This window comes from Labrus bergylta, chromosome 1, assembly GCF_963930695.1.
Source record: "Labrus bergylta chromosome 1, fLabBer1.1, whole genome shotgun sequence".
In the NCBI taxonomy this organism is placed as follows: Eukaryota; Metazoa; Chordata; class Actinopteri; order Labriformes; family Labridae; genus Labrus; species Labrus bergylta.
The window spans coordinates 26,867,197-26,893,024 of record NC_089195.1 but is presented as its reverse complement, the minus strand read 5'-3'; the positions used below and the strand labels follow the sequence as shown (position 1 = coordinate 26,893,024).

Below are 25,828 nucleotides of genomic sequence, written 5' to 3'. Positions count from 1 at the left end.
AGTCAACCATCAGCACTTCTTCTGCTGATGGTTGACTGGTTTTGTTTGTGTGAAGCACCATCGGCATCGACGTGATCGAGCTGAAACATCCGTACAACATTGTTAGAGTGCACGGAGGCATGGAGATGCTGTGAACTTTTATAGATCTGTAGGGTTATGCAGAATGGTTGGCAGAATGAAATCCAGTGGCACTACTTTTTCTGTCACAGCTCTTTGTCAGCACAGTCTCTCAATAAAGGCTTGTCTTCTTGCTGTTCCTCTTTGCCTCTGTCGATGGAAACGACTGTCACAAGTTAGACATTAAATACAGACTCTCTGGTCTATGCAATGCAAACATGCCATTGTACTCTAGGCCGCCTAATCCCACTGCAATCTGTTGCACTCTTCAACTCTCTGGGAAAAAGTATGTCTCCATTTGAGTGAATGTTTACCATATGGGTTTTTTAAAAGACCTGCTCTGAATATGTCGAAAAATATATTTGTTATAACAAGCCTTTTCTTCTCTCCCCCCTCTCTCTCTCTCTCTCTCTCACTCTCTCTCTCTGCATTCCTTGTGGATCCATTGGTCTTCTGCTCTGCCTTGAATATGACAGGTAAGTCCATCTTCTGTATTTCCTTTGAAGCCTCATGGCTGGCCTAGCTTGTTTGCATTGACCGTCATCAGCAGAGTGTTTACCAAAATCACAGCTTAAGTATACATGCTGCACCAGGGATGCATTTTTAACACAATGCTTTTGTAAACATTGAACACATTCCTTTTGCTCAGCTGACACTCTGAGAATGGGGCAATTCCATTTATGCAGCCAATTTCATTGGCTACTGGAGAGATGCCAATCTACCCTTACAGATAGGGAAGAGAGAGGGGGAGAGGAAGAGTGGGTAGAAAAGCATTTATTCATCCTGACACTGATCAGATAAATGGGAAATGATAAATGCTGTCTATTTTTACTTCCCTTAAACCTGGGTTAACTTTTTTTTTGTCTCTCTCAAAGAAGCTTCAACCAGCTTTGCGTGGAATAGCTTTGAAACACTCCATCAAAGTGTTGTTTGATATTCCCTTTTATTTGAGGTGATCTGACCAAGAATAATGAAAGATGATGCAGTTGTCCTGATGACTCATTTAACATAAATGGTGAATAAGTTGAGGTGATGTCTGTCTGCTGGGCAAAGTGGTACACAGTCATCATCTAAGAAGACAAGAAAAAAACTGAGAATTGTTTTAAAATTCACTTCTCATTATGCATTTTTTTTATTCATTTTCCTTTTGTTTGTCTGAGTCGAGCTGTCGGTGCCCACGCCTTGCACACTGAATCTAAATGTCCATTCACAGCAGCTTAATTTATAGTTGTTGAAAAGGCCAGGATGCCCTCTGAATAGCAATGTGTCTTATATTTAAATTAAATTCAAGATCGTCTCTGAAGCTGTTATTATAAGTAAGTCATTTTATTCATGGAAATCAAATGTGTTGTATTTGTTGCTTCTTCCTTTGTATCTCCAGGATCTCTGTTTTTTCAGCCGACTGTGTACTGGATTAGTCCACTTCATCTTTCAATTTCTCTGAATATGCATACAATGCCAACTCTGAAATGAATCACTTAACGCTACTTTTCCTGATGTCTTTGACCAGCGTTGAGCATTCAAAATAACAAGCGTTGTTTTTTAACAGCAGGGTTTGAATAGAAGGATACAATTTTATGGGGACTTTTTGCTATCTGGTCACACTCATTTTCACAGTTTCCCTCTGATGCTTACACCATAATTTCATCTGCCCATTAGTCTCTTTCACAAAATGATTCCTCTATTTCAGCCATTTGTTATCATTATTAGGCTGTTATTTTTCATTTGTTCTAAAATAGATAGCGTTGTCACAGAGATAATGGAGCACCCTAACCCTTACGTAAAGAATAGATACCATTTCATTATTGCATTGATTCATTGTCGCACAGAACAGTCTGAAACGCACTTAGTACATATCCAGTTACAGAACTCTCAAGCATGCCTTTCATTGATTTCCTCATGTGGGTGCTTGAGTACATGTCTCATGTATGTCTTAAGGCATCTCATTTACCGTGACCATTTGTAGGACTGTTGACAGGAATTAAAAAAAAAAAAAAAAAAAACAACATCAAGAAAATAAATGGATCAAAACATAAATTACCTTTAACATCCCAGATGTAGAAATGTCCGCCTAAAGGATCTTAGAATTGTGTTTTTTCCTTTCTCATCAGCTGCAGCAGCGTCTGTCTGCACAGGTATGAATAACTACAAATGAACTTGAAACCCAGAGTTCAGTCCTGGATAAAGCTTTTCAGCTCAGCCACCATAATACTCTGAATATTAGGCGCTGACCCACATCTGCTCCTCCACCGGTAACATGGAGCCCCAGATGCAGGCCCAGCTGTTGCCGTGTATTATCTCACCGATTGACCCTGATGCCTTTATGTTGAATAGAAGACAAAAGATTATCATAGGCTAATCCCACCTAGCAGTAGCAAGAAAGGTAACCCCAAAAAAAATTGCACCTTGCAGACAAAAGTATTAATAATAATAATAATGATTATGAAAATGAGTGGCAGTGATAGTCCTCTTTCTCACTGTAATTAATATCCAGCTGCTTAACTTGCCCCCATTCTCCATGCAGCTTCACCTTCCTAAGCAGCCACCACTGCTCTACCTACAGTACCATATGTAGGTAAGAATAATGGCTCCACAGGCATTATTATTAATTCAGCGTTGCTTGAGTACAGGGCATGTAAATGAAGCAGTGGGTGTACGGAGATATACTGTAGGTTGCCTGGAGATTTCGCCTGAGTGATGAATGTAATTATCGCGCCCTATTGGACTCGTATCTGCTTATGTTATTATTTTTGACAGCTTGCTTGGAAGTGAACTGTTAGCTTTTCTTTATTTGACAGGAAAATATATGGTTAAAAAATAGATCTGTTTATATGATGTTTGAGTCGAATTTACATTTATGGCCCTCTTTTACGTTATCGGCAGCTTGTACATGCATGTTAAATGAATATTCAAGTTTTGTCACTGAATTCAATGCAGTAATATGTCATTTTTGGCAAAAAAATAAGGTAATTCTTTACTGATACCCAGAGTGGAAATTCATTTTGTAGGTCAATACTTTCCATTATTTTGTCTGTAAAGTCAGTGAAAAGCACATCAATAGATTTGTATTTATCCATTATGTTGTCATTCATTTTAGTGCGCTCATACTCATATCTCATACCCTCATACTCATAGGAATGTTAATGTAATTTACTTATAGTATTTCTTGTTCAGAGCAGTACAGATATGTTCATAGTGGTGACTGTGACATAGTTGCTGTATTTTTGTTGATGAGTTCAGTGCAGTAATAGGATATTTACATTCGGGCTGTCAAACGATTAAAATATCGAATCGCGATTAATCACTTAATTTCAATAGTTAATCATGATTAATCAAATTTGAATCGCCCATTATTTCACTTTTTTTCTAAAGCTGAGAGTACTTTACTTGATATTTGAATTCAACCATGCTTTTATTTTTGAAATAAAGCAAGGACCTTCTGGTAGATCGAAGGTTACGACATCAACTTAACAATCGAAAAAGGAACTCCTTATGGATGAAAAACCAAATGAAAACATCTCAAAGGAACGGCAAAAAGGGTAAATGTTTGATCTCATAAGGTGGATATTACTTCTGACTCATCAGCAGAGATGTCTGAGAGTTTCTTAAAGTGAAATGAGACATTTAAAGATGCAGCAGTAATATTTTTTCAATCACTATGACTACAGGGAGTGAAGGCTTATTCACTGTGCACCTAAAGGGACAAAATAGGATGCGATTAATAGTGATTAAAAACAATTAATGCATTCATTCAGACCTTAATGCTGACAGCTATAATTTATAGTGATCTTTATGTTCTAGTATTTTGTTTGTTGTTGTAAAATTCCGTGCATGAAAATCACCTAAAAGTTTTTAGAAGAAAGTAGAGAAGTGACTTTTCAATGAGTAAAATTGTTGAGTTAGAGGTTTTGGACACAAAGAAAATGATAATAATGATTAGAATATTGATCCTGATGACCCACCTGTTATAAAAGAAGCAGTGGAAAGCCACCCACTCATTGTCATTAGTCATCAGCAGCTCCTTACAGCTTGCTGCAGTGCATGCTGCCACCCATGATTTAGCTCTCAGTCCAGTTATGAGGGGGTGTTGAGCTTTTATTATGCAGCATAGTCCTAGTCCCAATGAGATGGCAGAATGCTGCCCGATCGATAGCCCTCATGGAAGCCTGTTTAATTTATTTTTTAAGGATTTGTTTTCATCTCTAAAGCCCTCACGACCCCCCCCCCCCCCCCACCACCACCACCACCACCACCTCTTGCGGCAGAATGTGATGCAAGCTATTTCCCAAAGATCTGCAGATTGATGTTTTGTCACTGACTACATACAGTGCTGCACTGGCAAAGCAACTGCAAATGAAGACTCACTAGCATAAATAGATGTTAATAATGTGTATCCCATTTTGAACTCTAAACCAACGTTTTCCCCATCACTTTTCTGTTTGAACGAGGCTCAAACTCCGACAAGGGTAGTTGATAATGAAGCTACACTGCGTTTGTTTTGATCCCGACTAGCTGCTACCTGTACAGTTTGAGCCCACAGGGTCCCTCTATTGTTAGTTTCTGACCTTCAGCTGTGACCCATGTCTCATGTACAGAATGCTCCAATTCATGGACACCGCATCCCCCCTGAATTTTCTCATTTCATTGTCTTGACCTTTTACTTTCTGCGTCAGTAACTCTGCTTTCACATCCACCTTCCTTTTGAGACTTCTCATTTCAGCGTTGCCCTCATGCAATCCAAGACGCCGCATGATTTCCAGGTCTGTTGTGCTCATTTGTAACCACACACGTGCACTAACGTAGCTGCATGTGCAGCCATGCACCACATGTTCAGTTTTTGAACACATAAGCTGCGAAACAATAGCACCAGACCTATTAGTGTGTGCATTGTACGTACAGCCTCTGTATATCCTTTGGCTGGCTAACAGCTGCTAACAGCTCTGCTATTGCAGAACAAATGTCACACTCCCTTACACAACTACTCTTCAAAGAATATCACAGATCAAGTGATCGGACATGTGTTAGTCAGTCACCACAGCAACCCTGCCATACACTAATCAGCCTGTAAATCAATTATCAATGGACATATAAACAACATATATCATTGTCATCCATCAGGTATGCTTAAAAATGTGAGGGGCACATGAATACATTTGTTCTCGATATGATCATTTTGGTTACCACTCATCTATATTGATTCCTACTGAGTATCATAAATCAAGGTCTTTATAATGGATGCTGTCTGAGAGCTCGTAAGATCCCTCAGGGGAAATATCACCCCAGGCTTAGGTCAAGATTTGATCTTTTGTCAGTTAGATGAATTGATGTTTTTCTCTATATGTACTGTGTTTTATGGGCACAGTGAGAAACGGATAAAGAGAGGGAGAAGGTGAAGGTGAGAAGAGATAGCGATAAGTCTTAAGTACTTTAATGTCAACCCTCAGGACTCAGAGCCTTTAAAATATTCAGAGCCCCTCTCTATCACCTTTTGCCCTGGTTGCTTGTTCAAGAAAAGACTGAAATGAAATCAATAGTGGTGCCAGTGCTTGCCTCCATGCCAGGCATCATCCAATATTTATACAAATGAAGCTTAACAGCCTTAAATTTACCCAGCAGTTGCATGTTTAAAGGGGCTAGCGTGAATGGCTGGGATGGTGGAGAAAACCCTCGACAGGATGTGAAGACGTGAGAGTAAAATAAATCTGTCCCTGCCATGATGCCCTGCTGTATATACTGCAGTCATTTGCATTTACATGATACAGCAGGTTATGATTAACAGCTATGTGGAGGTTTAAAGTGGGACGCCCTTGATACCATAAATAAGAAATGGATCATAAATCGCACATGGCAACTTTAAGCCATTATCACTCTCCAAAACCTGTACTGGAACGAATAAGCACAAAGTTTAGGGCTTTTGCAACTTAAGCACTACATGCAGACTATTTATCTTGGTGTTCACCTGACTTGATCTACATGTCAATAGACCAAAAATATGAAAGTACATTGTGACTCCATTACTCTGACTGCAATTTTATTTCCGGCCACTTCCTTTTTAACACTGGTTTATTGAAACTGACTGTCACAGACTGGCAGGTCAGTTTTAGCTGAAAAGTCATCATTCGTCATCAGTAAGTGTTATTTGGCATGGATATGTGTGAAGACAAAGAAGCTTAAACACAGACACATGTGAGTGTTTAAAAAAACAACCTGAGATACATTTTGAGTTGAAATTGTTTGTTGGAATTTGAAAGGAACCTGTAAGTAATTTTGAATTATATATCGCAATCATGTATTTATGTTATAAATAAAATGTAGGTTTAAGTTAGAGTACCAAGTTGTAGACCACTAAATACCCATCATACCATTCACATTAATCATGCTGATTATAGGTGATGGGATATACCTGAGGGAAATCCTAAAAGCTATGTCAGGGAAAGAAGATAATTGGATACTTATATCCCTTGACTCACTTTGTTTGTCCCTTCTGAGTTAAGTAATCTTTTGTTTAAAAGAATAAAGGGTCCAATCCTTGCAATATCCACACAAAATATTGTAAACATGTTTCATAATAACAAATAGCTACCATTTTAGCTTCAGTAGATTTACTATTTTTGTGAAATATCCGTCAGATTCATTAAAATATTGATCATGATCTTCAACCCCCAAAACAGTGTTATTAAACACAAAGTCTAACCTTGTAATTTAGGGACTTGTGTGCCTCTCTCAGATTATAAGAGCATCATTAATGTAAAACACCCCAAAAGATTTATTGGCCCCAATAGGAACCAATTTTTTACCTTTTTTTGTTCTCTGACCCTTTTGTTGCAGATTGTTCCCAAAAACAGTGCAATTACAATGTAGATTTATCTGAAGTTAACATTTAACTCTCTCTCTTTTTTTTTTACTGTTATGTAATGATTGTCAATGAGTCTTTAAAACATGTTTTTATTCCTGCTGACTTACAAGTTGTAAACATTATCTTAATTTAACTCAGAATAACACAAAAGAAATGGTTGCAAATTGATGCATTCTTTTCAGAAAAGCTGCTGCAATTTCAGAATATTTATGATTCTCCTGCTGTGAAAGTCTGCAGATAATGGTGCACAATAGGTAAAACGCAGCCACAGTATGAGAATATGCACACTAGAGAGCAGTCTGTTCCCTCTTTCTGCAGTCGTCTTGATGCTCCATCTCACTCTTACTGTCCACCCCCTCCGTTCACACACACACAACATACTAGTCATGTCAGAAGACCCATGAAACACAACATCTGTCAGTGCACTAATTACACAATAAACACCAGAGGAAGAAGGATATATATACACCTCAGAATGGCCTTGTATTCAACAAACATATTACATCACATAAAAACACAGTGAAGGATATTGTATGTGCAAATTTTCCTTTAAGCTGCTGGATAATTTCTTCAACGATTCGCATACAATCTGAAATTGTATTTTTATTGAAGTATGCATTATTTCAATGTTTGTCTTTAGTGTGCTTGGTTCAGTGAAAGGAGGCTTACCCCCCCCCCCCCCCCCCCCCCCCCCCTGTGAAAGCCAAAGATTGAGAGGCAATGAGAGGCATAGCTTTAGATCTTAGACACTCTGCTTTCTTTACTTGGATGGTACACAAATACGGATATAATAGTATGAAAATATGCTAACCAACGGAAAAATTAATAGATCATTTAAATCTATTCTCCCATAAGCAATGGAAAGGGGTAAAGAAACTACACTGATAATAGCCCACACAGCGAATGATAAAACAACAAATATGAAAGTTAAAACAGAGAACAGATCTAAAATTCAGACTATGAGTTTTACACTAAAGATGAGATGCAGATATCCCTCTGCCCCTTCATTTTTTTTGTATATCTTTTTTTTTTTGGTTCGTTACACTGCAGAGATATGGCCACGGATAGACTGAATCTATTGTCATTCACCCTTTCTGACAGCTTCTCACGTACAAATGAGTTTACTGTGGATAGCAATTCATTTATTTAAACATTTTTTGTAGTTTACAAAAGAAATAGATTATCTTGTATCATTTTTTCTCCACGCTTGCGCTTCTTCTTTGAACATATTTTACACAGACTTTATTTTTACATTTGAATCCAACTTAAACAGTTTTTTTTTATATTTTAAATGCTTGTCAAATATTGTGTGAACCATAATACAAATGGTTTGTTTTTTTTCTCTCTTTTTTTTCTTCTTTTGTGTGTCCCCAGTTCATTTCAAACAATAATTAAATGTCCTGAAGTAGAAAGACACATTAAAGCTCAAATATCCACCCTTGAGAGAAAAGCCTCCGTGCCCACAATGTATTCCTCTCTGTGTTTTTGTAGAACATCATCAGGTCCAAAAGTCAGGTGCCCTTTATGCCCCGTGGCGTCAGATCAGCAGTAGATAGGAATAGCAGTAAATCCACCGCAAAATAGTCTGCTGCATAAAGCACACTCCTTCCACATCACAGTGAGATGCTGTGTAAAAAAAGAGTCCAAAAGATCCCTTTATCCATCTGTCCAATCCCCAGAGTATCCAAAAAAAAGGGATTTACTGTATATCCAGATAATCACAGGTAAAGACGCACTCACACAGCAGGGTCACACCTCACATTCCCGAGAAGGTTGTTGTTGGCAAGTGCAAGAGCCATATTCATTGATGATTACCAGTGCTCCCTCAATGTGGTTCGGCTTATAGTCAACATAGTACTCCGGCGTAGAAATTGTAGCCATCTGCTGCATGCTTTGCTTTTGCTTCTGCTTGCGGCGCTGACTGCTGAAGCACTGCCTCAGCTGCCTTATTCCAGCTGGAAAGCACTTCCATGCCACATACAACATGAGCACTATGATGAGAAAGGAAAAGATGAGTGCCATGGTGCCAGTCACCACCTTGTGGATCTGCATGGTGCTCTCCAGGTCATCGTGGCCCACCGTGACAGTGAATGAACTGGTGACCACCTCACTACCATCACCCTCGTAAGGGTTGGGAGTAAATGGGCCCAGGAAAACAGATCCACCCTGGGCCAGATCCCTTGTTGAGGCATACAGGCCTGCTGTAGTTACCTCCATTGGGGGATCTTCACATAGCTGAAAAGCATAGACAGCATCCAACACATCCTCACCCTGTGCGGTGTCGGGGCTTGAACACAGCAGGGAATTGTCACGCTGGCCTCGGAAGGCACTCAGCCAAGAGGCCAAGGCACACACGTTGCGACTACACTCCCAGTCGTTCCCTGCCAGGGTAATACTGTCCAGAGATGACCAGGAATCCAGGATGCGCTGGTCCACAGAGGTCAAGCGATTGGAGTCCAGCATCAGAACCTTCAGGTTGGGTGAACTCTCAAAAACATGTGGCTCGATGTACTCGATTTCATTGGCTGACAAGTCAATCTTCTCTAAAAAATGCCATGTCCATTCCAGGGTATTGACAACAATAGTGGCTCGATTGTTGTGCATGTACAGAGTACGTAAAGAGATGAGGCGAGGGAAGTGGGCTAGGTTGACTTTCACTAGCTCATTGTGCTCAAGATGCAACTCAGTCAACTTGAAGAGGCCAGCAAAGGAGTTTCTTGCCAAACTCTGCAGTTGGTTGTATCCCAAGTCCAGGAACTGCATGCTCCGGCAGTCTTGAAAAATCCGCACTGGCACAAATTTTAGAGCATTGTAGCGCAAATGTAAATTGGTCAGCTTCCTAAGGCCGTGAAACAAGTCAGGCTCGAGTGCCTGCAGCCTGTTGTATGAGAGGTCCAGGATACGCAGGTTTGGGAGGGGCCTAAAGGTACCATTTGGCAGATTCTCAATCCTGTTGCTGCTGAGGTCTAACTCCTTGACCCGTCTTAGCCTGTCAAATGCACCCTCCTCTACAATGTCAATGTTGTTGTGATCTAGGTAGAGCCAGGTGAGCTGTGACAGACCAGCCAGTTGGCCTTCACGCAGCTCGGTCAAGTTGTTCTCTCTCATGGACAGGCCCATGGCGCTGCTCAGATTGTGGGGAATGTCTGTGAGGTTGAGCCCCTCGCAGTACAGCAGCTTGCTGTCGCAGCGGCACAGCCTTGGACAAACCCCCTCCACCAAGGGAACCGTTCTCAAAAAAATGCCCAATACACACAGTATCAACCCAGGGGGCTTCTTCAGTGGCCACTTTAAGTACAGTCCAATTAAAAGGAAATCCATTAGCATAAATATCCAGGGATGCCACTGAGAAAATGTCCATTGAACCACTCTGGATATTGTTTTCTTTTACTTATCACACCATATTTATTGCATCATATTTCTATAATGTATTAATATGTGTCGTTTTTGGAATTTAGCTGCTTTTCTGTTATTTAGTAACCCCTTGTTGAAAATGAAAGGGAAAAAGAGCAAACCTCTCTGCCTACGTTAGATATGAAGCACTGGGTGGAGAGCAGAGAGGCAGAAAAATTTGTCCTCATTGATCGATCCTATTTGAAAAGGTTCCTACTCACCCCTATCCAAAAGCTGACAATCTCCATTCAGCGTCTCGCTTTGTGCCCCAACACTAATTATGTGCGAATCTAAAAAAGACCCCACTGTGGTACAAATTCTCCCCCCCTCCCTTCTCCCTTTTCAGTGGACACCAGATCCTTGGCAGGCTTACAATGTCTTAGTTCTCCTCAAGTGAAAGAGCCAGAAAGAGAAGGAATCCAAGTAGCTTTCAGCGAGATGGTAGGAAGTGCAAGTTCCCCTGTCTGCATGCATGAGCTCTGTCTCTTTTGCTCCTCCGCAGTCCTCTGCTGCAATGATCAGAGGGGAGAGGAGACAACCAGAGAAAGAAAAAAAAAGACCAAGGCAAAATCTTTTAAATATCTGGCTTGCTCTTTTCTCCTCCCCTTTCTTCTTAAGTTTCAGCAGATCTGTCAACACATATTATCGTCCATCTTTTGAGGCAATAACTGACTTGTAGGGTTTAAATCCATTCAAGCGAGTAATTATAATTTCAGTGACGGAGGCGCCGAGAAAAAGGATGTAAAAAGGTGAACCGTCTTCACTGGTATCAGTATTCCTTGTCATCAGAGTGGCTCATCTCGGATAAGAAGCCGCTTGCATCCCCTGTGGCTTGCAGTTTCGTTCACTCCCGTGCTCTCCGGGTGTTTTTCTCCGCCAGCTGGAAGAGGCTGCTGAAGGCTGGTACTGGTAGGCAGGCAGGCAGGGGCGGTAAATGTGGGAAGCAAAGGAGCGCGCAATCCCTTGCAGCAGAGCTGTACACTGACAGCGCATGCAGAAGCACCTTCTGTTCACTGAGTGTCGTAAGCCACTCACAATTCAGAGTGCTCGCTCTCTCTCTCTCTCCCTCGCTCCCTTGCTCTCTTTTCCTTGATCGCTCACTCACTTTTTCATGCTCCCCTCCTCTTCCTCTCCCTCTCTCTCCTCTCTCTTCCTTCCTCGCTTTTCTCTTGCTGTGTTTTTCTCTCTGCCTGAGACATTTACATATTCAGAATGGGCTGGGCTTAGACCAGGAGCTTTAATGAAGCCCCCCCCCCCATCCCTCCCCCGCTATCTCTCTCTCTCTCTCTCCCTCTCTCTCTCTCTCTCTCTCTCTCTCTCTCTCTCTCTCTCTCTCTCTCTCTCTCTCCCTCCTCTCCTTCCCTTCAATGACTGTAATGAATTGGGCTATATAATGTCTGCCTCCTTTGACGTTGCTATGAGAAAGCAGTTTTATCACTTCAGAGTTGCAAAATCACATATATTCAAAGGGACACCATCCAAAAAGGAGCCCCAGCAGAGACTCAGTGTCGTTCAACCATAGAGTCGATTTGAGGGACAAAATAAGTTCATTTAATTTAAAAATAATTTACCATATTCTCTCTTGACATCACAATTAAATAAACACAATAATGAATAATGCAAATAATGATGTTAGAATTTAAATATATTCATTTTTGTCTAATGAATTCAAACATTGCGGTGTATAATGAATTCATCTCTGTACTGATAATCACTCTTTAGCCTTGCCAACGAAAAAAAAAGCTGCATTATATCGAGTCAAGACTGGAGTATGACATTTTCCATCTGATCAAACTGTCCTGTAACCAGACCTTCTATGTCATTGTCAATTATGGTTAGGCTCTGCTGCCTGAATACAGATGTAATTGCTTGCCACATAATATTAGCATAAAGCTGTAACATAAATATTCCTCTCTGAAGGTCCCCTCTCGCCTTGTCTTGCACTTCTCTGGAATCACTCCTAGCCTTGTCATCGTTCACCCATTAATTTTCGAACACAATGAACTGTGACAGTGCCTTACATTCTATATCAGCCAAGTTTCCAATCATCTGACCTTTTTCCCTCACCGAGTTCTTTGCATACTTACTGATAGATGACACAACTTGACATCTTAATCAGTGTTTTTTAAGTTTTATAGAATGATCAAAACATATTTTGAACAAAATTAATAAAAACTGAATATACGCCTTTCACAATAAAGTTCCATTAATGTGTTTGTAATGTGAACAAGTATTATGATCTATATATTGATCCAGGAAATATGTTTTGAAGCAAAACGACTAATTCCATAATAATATTTATAGCACGTCGTCAATGCAAACATTTATTCCAGTGCCTCTTCTTTTGCAGTGGACTTGCAGCTGGTTGTTTTTCTACTTTAGAGGCAAACGTTAACATATTCTGGCACCGTTAATCTTGGTTACTGCTACCAGGAAGCTCATCTACTTCTATTACTGTAACTAGATCTTACAAAACTGATGCTGCATTTTTTTTATTCACTTCAATCTGTTGGGAACTTGATTCATGTAAAAGCGTCAGTGCGACCACAACTCAAAGCTTGGCACATTTGAAGATTATTCCTATTGTTTTTAAACTTCTGCGTGTTATGTGTTATGAGTGTTATGAAAACTCTATAGGGCCAAATTGACTAAATACAAACACATAGCTTCAGTTATGCTGCAGTCATGTTAACCGTATCACTTTGTCACTGCATGTGTTCTGATGAGAATATCAATCACTGTAATGTTGTTATTGTTGTTGTTGGCACTTGCACTGTGGCGTGAGCATTAGCTTAAGAATAGCCTGTGTTTTGAGAAATGGCTTTCCAAGAGTTCTACATTTTTAATAAACATATTACCCATATGTCTTGTAGTCTCCATGAATGAATGCGAGGGCAAAACAAAACAAGCACTTAATAATGAGAGTAAGCTTTAGAGTGTAGGACACGGTGGTAGATTAGATGATCATCTCATCACTCAAAAACCCCTTCCCCCCACCGAGTGGCTCAACCAATAACTGCAACAACACTGCACAATAACTTTTCCGATTGTAGAACCACCAACAGATTAAGCTGTTTTCTGTTATGATAATCATGATTCTATCCATCCAGCTTACTTACTCACTGAAAGCTTTAGCTTGGTGTGTTTGTGTTGTTGAATGTATTCTCATCACTGACTATATGAAGAGTTATCCGTTTGGATATCATTTGCAAATAATGCCGAGCAGGTTGACCTGTGACAAGGTTGCTCAATGAATCCAACACTTCTTATTTGTTTAGCACCCATTCATGACAAATGTTTCCTCAAGACTTCATAAAAAGATATGGTCTAAACCAATCTTAATGTTAGTTCCAGAAATCCGACATTAATCAACCATGAAAAAAAGCACTTGAATTGACTTGAATTTAATTTATTTAATAGGCACAATGCAAATTAACATAACATGAAACTGATGTGCTGCATGGAGAGTTTGGAGCTATTTCTAATTTCCAACTCTTGTCCCTAGTTAGACCTTTGGTTAAACAAACAGAGTAGAGTTTAAATGTACAACATGGATCACATAAAACCGCATAACATTACATTACATTCCATTAAAATACATATATGACAGTACAAAATTCTGTAAACCAATTTAAATAACGTATTTAATATTTAAAAGTGGATACAGCTCTGGTTTGTTTCAGCCAACATTTCACTTTTTTTGCAAAAGATTTTCAATCTGAGACTTATTTTATTCCAGGCAGTAATTTGTTATTAGTTCTTTGATGCAGAAAGCTGATTGTCCAAATGAAGATCAAGTTCTTGTACTTGCCAACATGTAGATAGTAACAGTGGCAAGGGCAGACTTCCTTTTAACAGGCTGAACCCTTTGACTGGTAATGCTGGTATTTAGCTTTATTTTTGATCTTTATTTTTTTTTGCATCAAATCTCATATGGCTCCATTAGTGGAGTCTTTAATTGAGCTCATTGCCTGGCATTCTTGTAAATAATAGAGAAATGATGTCCTTATGCTCAGCATGAGGCTGATCTGACACTGGTTACACATTTAAAGACAATTGTAGACTTCAGAGACAAAAAAAATAGATAATCTGGCTGCATCTAGTGGAACATATGCCGGCCGATTTGATAACAATAATTATACCAAGGAACCACAATTACAGTGCTGTACTTCCATTGAGCCAGTGTGGCATTTGACTACTCGAGCTTTAAACAATCAATCTGCCACCAGGAGCTTCAGAACCGTGACAGGCTGTTTTTTAACATTTATGTGACAATGAAAGAAAAAAAAAAGATTTAGCTGTTCCGTTTTTTTCTGTTTAATATCATTTGTTTTGATTGAGATGGATATTTTCTTGGATCTTCAGTCACAGTTTCCCTTCCACTGTTCTGTGACCTTCATTTTTTTTTTATCAAGAGAAGTCATTTGCAGTTTGGACAACAAAGTCAGTCTTTCATTCCCAGAACTTTAAAAATTGAATCATGCTCTGTTTATTTCAACTCAGTTTGCAGATCTTACATGACACCTCTCAGATCGGATTTTTCTTTTAATAATGTATTCTCTCTTAAAAGGTACTCTGGGCGCCAGTAGCCTATTGGTTAGTGCACGTGCCACATGAATGGCAGCTATATTCCTCTAAGCGGGCAGCCTGGGTTCAAATCCAACCTGTCACTCCTTTTCCTGAATGTCACTCCCCACGCTCTCTCCCCAATTTCTGACTCTATTGTCCTGTCTCTAAAGGCAAAAAAAAGCTCATAAAACAGGTACTCTGAGAAGTTTTGACAGTGATAGAGATACATTGAGCACCAAAGAAAAAGAAAGAAAAATCGCCCTTCATATGATCGGGACATCTTGAAGTTGGAATCATCTCTGCTTTCGCCTTTGCTATATTCCCTCTTAACTGTAATGGATGACTACACCATCAGCTAATGACTTGGTGCACTATAATGACTTGACACAGCGAACAGGAGATGGGAGTATCCACACCATCAGTTTTAAGACTTTAAGAGCTTTGGCTCTCTGCTTTGGAGTTAAGGTCAGCACAAGTGTGAGTGTCTGTGTGTATGTGGGCGAAACACACATGCCTACTCAACACACTCACGTGAGCACAACCGGACATTCAGATGCAGCCATATAACAGATTGATGGTTGATAAGGATATGGATGTAGATTATTTTTTTATGACTAACCTTGAGATATCCTTCATTTTGTTCTCATAGCATTATATACGTCTCCAGTTTAGGGTTTCTTTTTAATATCAAACAACATAACAAGATGACTAGAAATGGATTCAGCACCTTTGTCAACTTCATTAGGTAACTTTCCTTTTATCTGTTGAATGGGAAAAAAAAGTCGGACATGTTTGATGCATGTGAGAGTTGAAGGTTTTTCTGACTAATAAGTGAATTTTCTTTTATTCAAGAATATGTCACATCTCACATTCTGGTTGAATGTATCAATTTGCAACAAGGAAATCTGAAAGCTGAGGTGTTGATGTGAGTTATCATGTAGGAATTTTTTAAAACTTGCATTTCTGACTATTTCTCCTTTTGTGGAGATGAAATCTGAAAATAAGTGCATTTCCTGCCAGAATTGCAATGACCATGATCCCTCACTGGCTTCCTATATGCCTGCTTTAGCTATATGAGGAAAGAAAACTCCAACCACCAAAATCAAGTAGCTGAGAGCCAAAAGATTCAGATTGTGGCAACGTTGCTCTGCTATAGCTCTGCTAAATAGTTTGTTGCAATGAGACTCCAAAAAATGCAAGATTTAAATGGATTTTCCAGACTCTAAAGAATGATTTGATTCTGATGCTCATGGTGGTTTTATTCGATAGTCTTGGCTAGTTTTCTTATGACAAAATGGTTGGAGGGTTGTGGTGAAATTGGCAGCAGACTAAATTGATTTGAGGTATTAAAAATGGCTCCAAATTATCAGCATCAATGATTACAGGCTCATTATTTAAATAATTTATTGAATCGGAGGACTTCCAACAGTGGGAGCCCAACAAAACAAGGCAGATGATGACTAATTGGTCTGCTGCAGAGATAATGTTGATGGACAGCAGGGAAAGGATTGTGGCGAGGGGTCTGTGCCGACACTTACTCCCGAGAGTGCGTGTTAGTGGTGTGCTGAGGAAACAGCAAGAGATGATTCTGCATCTGCTATTGAGTGCGACCTCCAGCCGATAGAGATTTCTCTCAGTTTGAAAGGGTCGCGAGTGGACGGAGAGTTAACATCGAGCTTATTCGTTTTAGTTTTGTGCTTGTTTCTTTTTTTATCTTCCTCAGCACTTCAAATGACATTATCCCATTATATAATCAGCAACTGGGGATGAACTACGGAACAGAACATATGTAATCAAAGAAAAATCAAGACAGCCGTGGGCATTTCCTATTATTACCAGCACAATCTTATCTCAGATATATGCATCTAGTTATCTAAACTTTGAAGACAGTCGCCAAGGGAAGGTCTGTGTTAAATACATCCTTGGTTTCCTGTGATATAAAAGGAGTTTATACTTTTAGCAACTGGGGGAAACAGACCAGGAAAGAACATACCGTCATAATTATCATTGGAGCATGTGACAGGGGGAACATGGTTGTCACTATGGGTTACAACTTATTGAAGCATGTTTTAGAGGATTTTAAGGTTCGCTTCACGAAGCACCGACAACTGCTTCAACAACAAAAAAATCAATGCATTGTCGTCCACTTGATTTGCACTTTTTTTGAGGCTACAGTGGTGGGCCAATTTTGAGTTGGAGGACTGGTAGAGTTAGATGATCTGATAGTTTGTCCACATGGATGAACATAAGGACATTAGGGTTCTGCATAAAGCTTGTGTTTGAAGAAAGCAATATGATTACAGTATAATAAGCGTTTGCAGGGAAAAAACCCAATGCAGAAATGAATCTAGGGGGGATTTTGCAAGCAGCATGATCTTGAATTTCCTCTAGTTTTAAGTTGCTATTGTAATGGTCTGCACAGAGTAATTTGGAAGCCATGCTCCAAAATTTGACGAATGCTAGCCTCTACCACAACATTTCAACCAAAGGTCAACATTTGTGTTAGGTCAGACATGTGTGCAGTACGGATACAAATCTGGATAACATTTATACATTCACCGTGCAATATCTACACTGTTTAACACAGCACATTTTGTACATTTACATTTGTTCCTGTTCAATTCCCTGTGATTGTACATTTCTTATTATTCTTCAGATATGCTCACTTGGTACTTATTGCTTATTCTATTATTTATATTTAATAATCTATATTTCTAAATTTCCTACTGCTATATTCTGTTTAAGGGCAACTATAATGACCACATATCCCCTGAGATTAATTAAGTATTTCTAATCCTGATTCTGAGTAAGTGTAAATGTTCCATTTCCATGTATGCCAAGCTTTATATCTCAGATAGCTGATTGTTGTTGCTATCACAGCAGTATCGCTTTAAGTGTTGGTTGGATAAAATACATGTAAAGGCAAGAGCTCGATCTCAGACTTGCATCTTCTGCATTACAAATGTGTATGGTTGTTTTTTTTTTTCTAGTTGTTTTTTTTTTTGGGGGGGGTGGTCATTAACTTTAAACTCCACTGTATACTATTTAGAAAAAAAACAACAATCAAACAAATGGATACATTTAAATATTTGTATTACATGTGTACAAAGTAACATGTTGAAAGTTTGTATGTGTTTAATTCAAGACAGGATTTAATAGGCAATCGATACAGACAACATAATCAACCTTAACAAATCTAACTTCAGCAGTTGAGCAGTCCATTGTAAATTATTATTAGTGTAGTTTTATAACTGGAAAATGTCATCACATGTATGATGTGAAGTTAGAAGAAAAACAGCAGTTGTACTGAGATGCATAGTGTAGCAGTGGCCTCACTGTTATCCAAAGTATCCAAACCTTCTACTGTATGTGGGTGGCTGCATCTGAAGAGCATAAACCTCTACGTCTGACAAACCCGTCCCTTTAAAATGTTAGATTCAAGAGTGACAATGCTACTTGACCCTGTGTCTGCCGAGTCGAAGAAACATTATTTCCTTTTCGAGCTAGCATGTTTATAACGATGTCCGCAGAGTATTTATTTGCATTTGTGAACGAAAAATCACTGCAAAAAAATAATAATAACAGGATTTACAGAATCAGTAAATATGAATTCAGACAACTAAGTGGGGCAAATCAAATTCCTTTCCTAAAATATTTTGGCATATCATAATATATAGATTGGTAGATGAGTAGGAATATAGGAGAATGGGTAGCCAAGGTTAATCGATCTAATAATTTAAGATAAGATCATATCATCTGTTATGAACAGCCACCCAGTGTTTTATTAATTTAAACGAAACCCAAAGACTTGGCGGACCTAAAGCTCATTGGAATTGCTGCACAATCACTTGCAATTCCATATCAGCGACACAAAGGCCAGATGAGCCTGAGGTTACAGAACCATACACCTCCACTTCATACAGTATGTGACGATACAACACCTATCTTTGGATTTTGTGGTGTTCAGCCGTGCATAAAAGTTGCACCTTTATTCTGCCTCTATCTTCTGTATTAAAGGTGCAAAAAGGTTGAAACAGTCTTTCTGCTAACAATTTCCATTGTGTTCACCAAAGTCCACAACATGCAGTTTCTGTGCATGCCAGTATTTTATACTGGTATATTGGTTGCACACATAGGACACAGCCCCCTTTTTAGATGAAAAGAAAAACGGTTGAAGTGCATCTTCTACACTGGATTTTACAGGATTTGTTGTCATTTGAAACCAACCAAAAGTGTCCCAAAATTGTTGAGACCATCCCCAAATTTCATACCGCCAAGCGGAGGTATGCCGCATATAACAGGGACTGTAGAGGACCATTTGAATACCTTTCAATATTTAGGAGTCAATTTAACGTCCAATACTTGTGTGAATCATGTGTTTTTCTAGAAGGTGGCCATTCAATCCTAGATCACATACTGGGGAAGTACCGGTAGTATGTGTGTGATATTTTGGTCAGTCTAAAAAAATTACAATTGAAAGAAAGGACACCCTTTTTTTATGATGTCTTTTGGGAATCTCTGTACAAAAATGTTTGTATATAGTATTTTTTATGCCAAACATTTATAGTTTATCACACTTGTTACACAAAATAAGTGTAACTATTGTAACTATTACGGACAGAAAGATATGTTGTGTTTGTGAGGCTTTTTGGTTTGGATTGTTTAATAGAAAAGACTCAACAGTGGTTGCACATTTCAGTTGTGTGTGTGTGTGTGTGTGTGTGTGTGTGTGTGTGTGTGTGTGTGTGTGTGTGTGTGTGTGTGTGTGTGTGTGTGTGTGTGAAAAAGAATTAATATGGCTCCAAAATGCCTCGAGCTATGTCCAATGCATGGTGTTCCCTGTTGGGCATAGGACAGGCAGTCACAACACAGAGCAGTGAGACTCTGAGCGTTGGACATGCTTTTATACAGAAACAAGATCAGAATTCTTCACGCCACCACTGCTGGTGGAGTTGTACGGCCATCTGCCACAGCCAGTTTTTCTCCCTGATTTTGTTGTTTATTGTACGTGTGTTTTCCATGTTATTATTTTATTTGATAACATGTTTTAAATGTATTTTTTTGCTGTCTGTTTTTTTTGAGTATGTGCTTTCTGGCTCTTGTGTTTTGGGCTTCAGAGACTACATCTAACAGCGCCTATGACAGGGCTCCGTCTGCCAGAGGAACTTTGTTCTGCTGTCAGATGACGCAGAGATCCCACTGAGAGCCACCAAGCCTATTTTCAAAACCCGGCTCTCTGGAGCGGCATGCCCTCCCCGTTTGATAGCTCCCGACTACTCTGGCCTATTGCCTCATTCAGAGCCAAACAAGCTTCTGCGTCCTTCATGTGTCCACTGGCCTCTCTCATGTTGGGGTGAAGCATAAGAATCCAGTGAGCACAGGGTTCTCTGATGCAAAGGGCTGAAACACTTGTAAATTCAGATGGAAAAGTACTTGTGCCTTTATTCACGTGTCCCTGGTGAAAGGTAGAGTAGGACATGAGCTAATTTTCTGAATAAAACATAGAGAGAAGTAGTAAAACAAACGGATGTCCCTTGTAATAAGAAAGGTCCTTGTGTTTCCAATGTACAAGGCCGTACATCTAAAACTGGCAGTAGGGGTGACTTACTTGACTTACTATTTGAAGATTTGCTGTACTCTCCGCATCATAATATTCCAAAGAAAACCGTCCTGCTGCATCAACAATAGTCCCAACACTCCAAAACCTTTCAAAGATTGAATACCTCAGATACCTCAACGCAAAGACTGTATTGTTTTATATATATTTTTTTTTTACTTACTTAGAACAAAATGCCAGTCTCACTCTGACCTTTTGAAGGACACCTCATTTGGCCAATTACGACGTTCCATTCACTGTTCCCAGCCTATAGCAGCCAGTAAGAGCCTGAGTTGAAAGGAGGTGCCTTCCCCTGTTCTGTTCAGGCCAATTGCACACAACTGTGCTGATGACTGACGGTTCTTGTTGCCAATTAAATTCCTAACGAGTGGATATGCTGCTCGGGGGGGGGGGGGGGGGATTTATCCATGCACACACTAAGGAGATAGAGATATTTTTAGAATTGTATTATGAGTTGATATTTATACCAAGATAGAGCATGAATCATGATTTAGTTTTGGGGAGAAAGAGACAAATATCAGTCAAACTTTAATGTTATCAATAGTTATAGGGCATTTCACTTTAGTGTGTTCAATCTCATGTTCCTGATGTTTGACATGCTTCTCACAGTCACACAGTCATTGATTCATTGGAGACCTGAATGGAGACCAGAGGCATTTTTAACGTTATTAGTTGCAACTGTGATGACAAATTCAAATGTGCCATAAAACCGGTTTTCATCAGGTGGTTTATTACGGTAAAGACTTGCTCTTTAGCCTTTCTGCATATACAAACACAGACTACAGGGCTGCAGCATACAGTAGCAGCTTCAAATGCCAACTGTAAAGCTTCATTTTGCAAAACACATTTTGCTCAAACAGCTTTTTGTTTCTGTGAAAGGAGCAACATCCTGGAACTCATTTCCTGATCACTAAGAAATTACTGCAAACTTCACCACTTTTTTTTTAAGGTTTGTTTTGTGGCTTTTTGTATTTATGTAGAGACAGGATAGTAGATAGAGTCTGAAATTGAGGAGAGACAAAGGGGAATGAAATACGGGAAAGGAGCCACAGATGGGATTCAAACCTAGGCCGCCCACTTAGGGGACTTCAGCCTCTGTACATATGGCACGCATTACCCTATAGGCTACTGGTGCCCCAAAACTTCATCACTTTTTAGAGAGCAACCAAATCATGGCCAGTTCAGAAACCCAAGTATTCATGTTTAATTTTCTGTAGCTGTGTCACAGTTAAATGTGTGTCTTATTGTATATTTCTGCACCTGGTTTACTCTCTCTCTTTCCTTTTTTAACTAAACTCTTTTAATCTTTTATTTACACAAAAACATTTCTAGGGACCGGTGTTGCAAATTAGCATTCACTATAAACACTATGGTACTTGCATTAGATGGCTGTTTGAAGTGTGTCTATATTGTATCTGTCCCTATCAAACGAACCATGAATGAATAGATGGTTTCCTAGAAATGCCTTTGATTTTTAGCTTCAATTTATGAAAACTCTTCTTTAGTGTAAAGCTTTAGATAAAAGTCCAAACAGATGTACATCACATTTCATTTGACCTCCCTGTTCCCCTGTTGGAGTCTCATCATGTTAAAAAGTATATTTGTGAGGGTCAACAACAAATATCCCGTCACCTTGACTTGTTTCAATGCGTGCAAGTTTTGAATAATGTTTATACATTAGTTTACTACAATTTGTATGAGGAACTACTGAATTCCTCCTCGTCTTTTCATACGCACAACACATTTATTAAACATCCTCAGACTTTTTTTTTCCCCCCCAAAGCCTGAGGTGCAGGGTTTTTGTGTCAGTGAGGTGTTATTCCTCCCAGCTCGTCAAACTAGCAAAGCTGTGTAAACACAGAAACCTGTCTGAGCAGCAGGAGCTACTCTAGGAGATTGAAAATGCAGTCAGAGTTGTTTTTGGAATAAACTACAATGGTGGTGTTGATCTTAGAGTAAGAATATGTTACCTGGAGTAAAAGTATGGCTCTTTCATGTGTTTTTTTTTAATAGGTTTAGGATGACACTGGAGCTTGGTTACACAGAGGCATATGCTGTATCTTACACTGACAGCACAGACAATATATTGTAGGACAAATGAGCTGCTGCTTTTCATCACACGAAGATAACAAATAAAACAAATAGAAGATTGAGCAGCTCAGGAAGCAACCAGGGTTGTATTGGAAGTTATAAATAGGCCACTCTGTAGCCCTTTAATGGCAATTTCCATTAAGTGTTAGCATCAAGCTAACAAACTAAGATGAACATGCCCATCCATCTGTAAGAAATTTGTCACCCCTCCCATGAAAAATAACGCACCAGCAGCCAGTGCAGAAGAGTCTGAGTGGAATTGGGTTGTTGGGTTAACTTGTATAGCACTTGATAGAATTACCCTGACATCGCCTGAGTGGTTAAACACTGTAATCTGCCACTTAAGTTTATGAGTGTGCTTATGTGGCTTGAAGCACACGTGTGTGTTTGTGTGCATATGCTCACCAGTTGCTTCGGTTTAATTAACACAACAATTGCAGACCACATTTGTTCCTTTATCAATCAAATATTAAAACCTTGTCAAAAGTTAAAATCCATCAGTCATTATTAAAAAGGTAAAATAATGCCTAAGCAAGCAGGGCGGGAATTGTGTTCTGTCTCCACTTTTTATATCTTCTTTAATTTATAAAATAGAGGTATTACACTGTTGTTACTTCCTGATTTTTAATTGGTATTGGCCAAAAAGTCGTTGTGAAGTGCAAACAAAAGGAAATGTGCTACACTGATACGCCACAAGAGCTAAGAATAGCTTTTTGCAATAATGTTGCTAAATTTAACTTAGTACAGGAACAGCACAGAACTCAAACTGTGTGGTGACATAGATATCAGGCTTTTAGCGCTTGTGAATGATTCATTATTAGAGTTATTGTAAGTCTATAACAGATGTAGAAGAACTGTTTGTTGGAAGGGCACACATCTTTCACACACAGAACAATGGAGGGGTGTCCTCTGTGTTCACAGAGGGAATCCCCTAAACACCTTTGTACAATGACAGTAGAGGGTTGTAAAAGTTGTATTTTATTAATCCCCATGTGGTCTTAAGCTCCATTTTTTTTTAAGGCGGCTGCCTCTGTCAAGTTCAATGAAAGGAAGCGTATCTATTACTTAACCGTCATGTGTTTTTGTGTGTGATGGAACAAGCCTACGAGTTAGACTTCTACAAGGAGAATGAATCATCACTTGAGTCACTTTGAAAAAGAAGTTAAGGAAGATGCTCTGTCTTTTCCTGTGCGTAATATTAAAACAAAACATAGGAAAAAAAATGTCCTGGATTAAAGGTCATACAGCAACAGTTGGTGCACATATATCATGCAGATTGTTTCACTGGCAAGCTGGAATTGTGTTTTAGAAGTTACATCACACTGCACTGTCCTCGGGGTGTTTTCAGGGCTTGTGTGTTATTGTTGTTGGCAGCTGGTGTTTGTTTGCATATGGAAAAAAGTGACACCCAGTGCTGTTTTTAGGGTCTAAATATTTGAAGAATAACATACAAATGTACAATCCAGGAAAAACTGACGGAGAATAGAAAGACAGTTGGTGTGGTGGCACCAAACATGATGTGAAAAAATGAAGTTAATCTGCCGGAGTTTGAGGAAGGGTGTTTCAGAAGGTAAAAACTTAAGATCATGTGTGTGAAACATTTGTGTAAATTGTGCTTAGCAAGGTAAGATTTAATTGTAAAATGTAATCCTCTCGCTAGATTTGGGAATGTCTGCTTAACCTGCTTAATAAATAGGACGTCTGATTTGTTTTCTCAGCTTAGTATTCTGGAAAAAGCTTCACGATTTAATCTGCTTTAACTATGCAGGTAAAATACATAATTGGATGTTGTTTCTTGTTTGATGTTGCAGTACAGCTGATCAAACTAAATAGGGTCAGTGTCCTTTTGAACACCTAAACAAATGTTAAAAAAAAAGCACCTATCTCCCTATCTACTTTGCAGTGGATGAGGAACTCATTTATAAAACAGTAATTTTATACAATGAATATTAACTAGGTTAAAAAAAAAAATACCATCCACAGGTTTCATTCAATGTTCAGCATCTGGGGCTGTGAAAGAAGAATGTCAGCTGTTGATATCCCCTTTTGTTAGAAGTTTAATGAAACCATCACATCACACAGAATGTGTTTAACTAATCTTAACCAGCTTTATAGTCCCTCCTACATGGCACGCTTTACATTGACCACAAGCAGAATGTAGAGAAAATCAGTCCTTCAGATCTATGCAATACAACGTCACATAATGACGCATCCCCGAGACTTGCGTCGTAGAATAGAAGAAGGAAAAAAAATCCAATTGTCACATCATAAGGCCACTGGCGACAAAACTGCACCCCTGATTAAAATGCAGGGAAGTGTCTCTGGGAGTACAATGGCAGCTAAATCCTCTGACAAGAGAAAAACTCTCAGCCTCACTTCCTCTCTCTGCTGTCCTTGTGCTTGTTTGTGTATGTGTGATTTTCGCACAGTGTCAGACTGCTTGCAAATGTTTGTGCGTGATTTACTCCTCCTGCGACCCAGCAATTTCAAACCTAGAAATCTAGAGTGCAATCAAAATCACTTTTTCTTCACCAATTCCTAAAACTTCTGCACTGTGGGTTGTTCTTTTGTCAAATTATGAGCCTTCAATGACCATTTTACTTGTAGCTATTGCAGGCTGCCATGCTGACCTTGAACAGTAACCTGTACTTTTTATTTTTGTTGTTTTCTTTTCATTTCACCAAAATTGCCCAAAATCAATGGTATCCTAAGAAAAGTGACCGATTATTTCATATTCATGCAAGCGATCTAAGAGCTTTATTTCTTTGCTCTGTCTGTATTTTGGAACACCAATGACAACATTTAACTTAGTGTCTCTTTAACCTGACTGAAAAAGCACTTGCTACATTAACTATTGGCAGCTCTCTGTCGAGTTGTTAAGCCCTGGGAATGGACATTACTCATCACGTCATTCTTCTATCAGCTGCTGTCTAGTGCAGCTGCCCACCTGCACCACAGCCTTGTCTACCAGATGGGCCATGCATAATTAAGACGATAACCCTCAGCAGAGACCTGACCCTGTCACAGCGTTGGAAATAAGGCTGGCCAGCCCAGGGGCATACTTCACCCTGGTTGCGATGCCCAAAAGTTCCTGCCACGCATGCTCCCAGAACACTCTTGTTATTTGAATACTGAGAACAATGTGCTCTTTAAATGCCCAAGGTTTTCAACATGGCAGAGCATTT

General features: G+C 39.3%; 2 protein-coding genes across 2 annotated transcripts in view; one reads left to right on the top strand and one right to left on the bottom strand.

The window, feature by feature from the left end:
• The window catches only part of ctnna2 (catenin (cadherin-associated protein), alpha 2), a 337,796-nt gene that overhangs the window by 209,721 nt on the left and 102,247 nt on the right, over positions 1–25,828 (top strand). The window lies entirely within an intron of this gene.
• Positions 7,708–11,522, bottom strand: lrrtm1 (leucine rich repeat transmembrane neuronal 1). Its single transcript, XM_020643834.2, has one exon. It carries the CDS (start codon positions 10,298–10,300, stop codon positions 8,723–8,725), a length of 1,578 nt encoding a protein of 525 aa, XP_020499490.1. The 5' UTR covers positions 10,301–11,522; the 3' UTR covers positions 7,708–8,722.

Bases quoted from the DNA above. Each gene is read 5' to 3' on its own strand.
- lrrtm1 (XM_020643834.2), bottom strand. From the start codon at position 10,300: ATGCTAATGGATTTCCTTTTAATTGGACTGTACTTAAAGTGGCCACTG.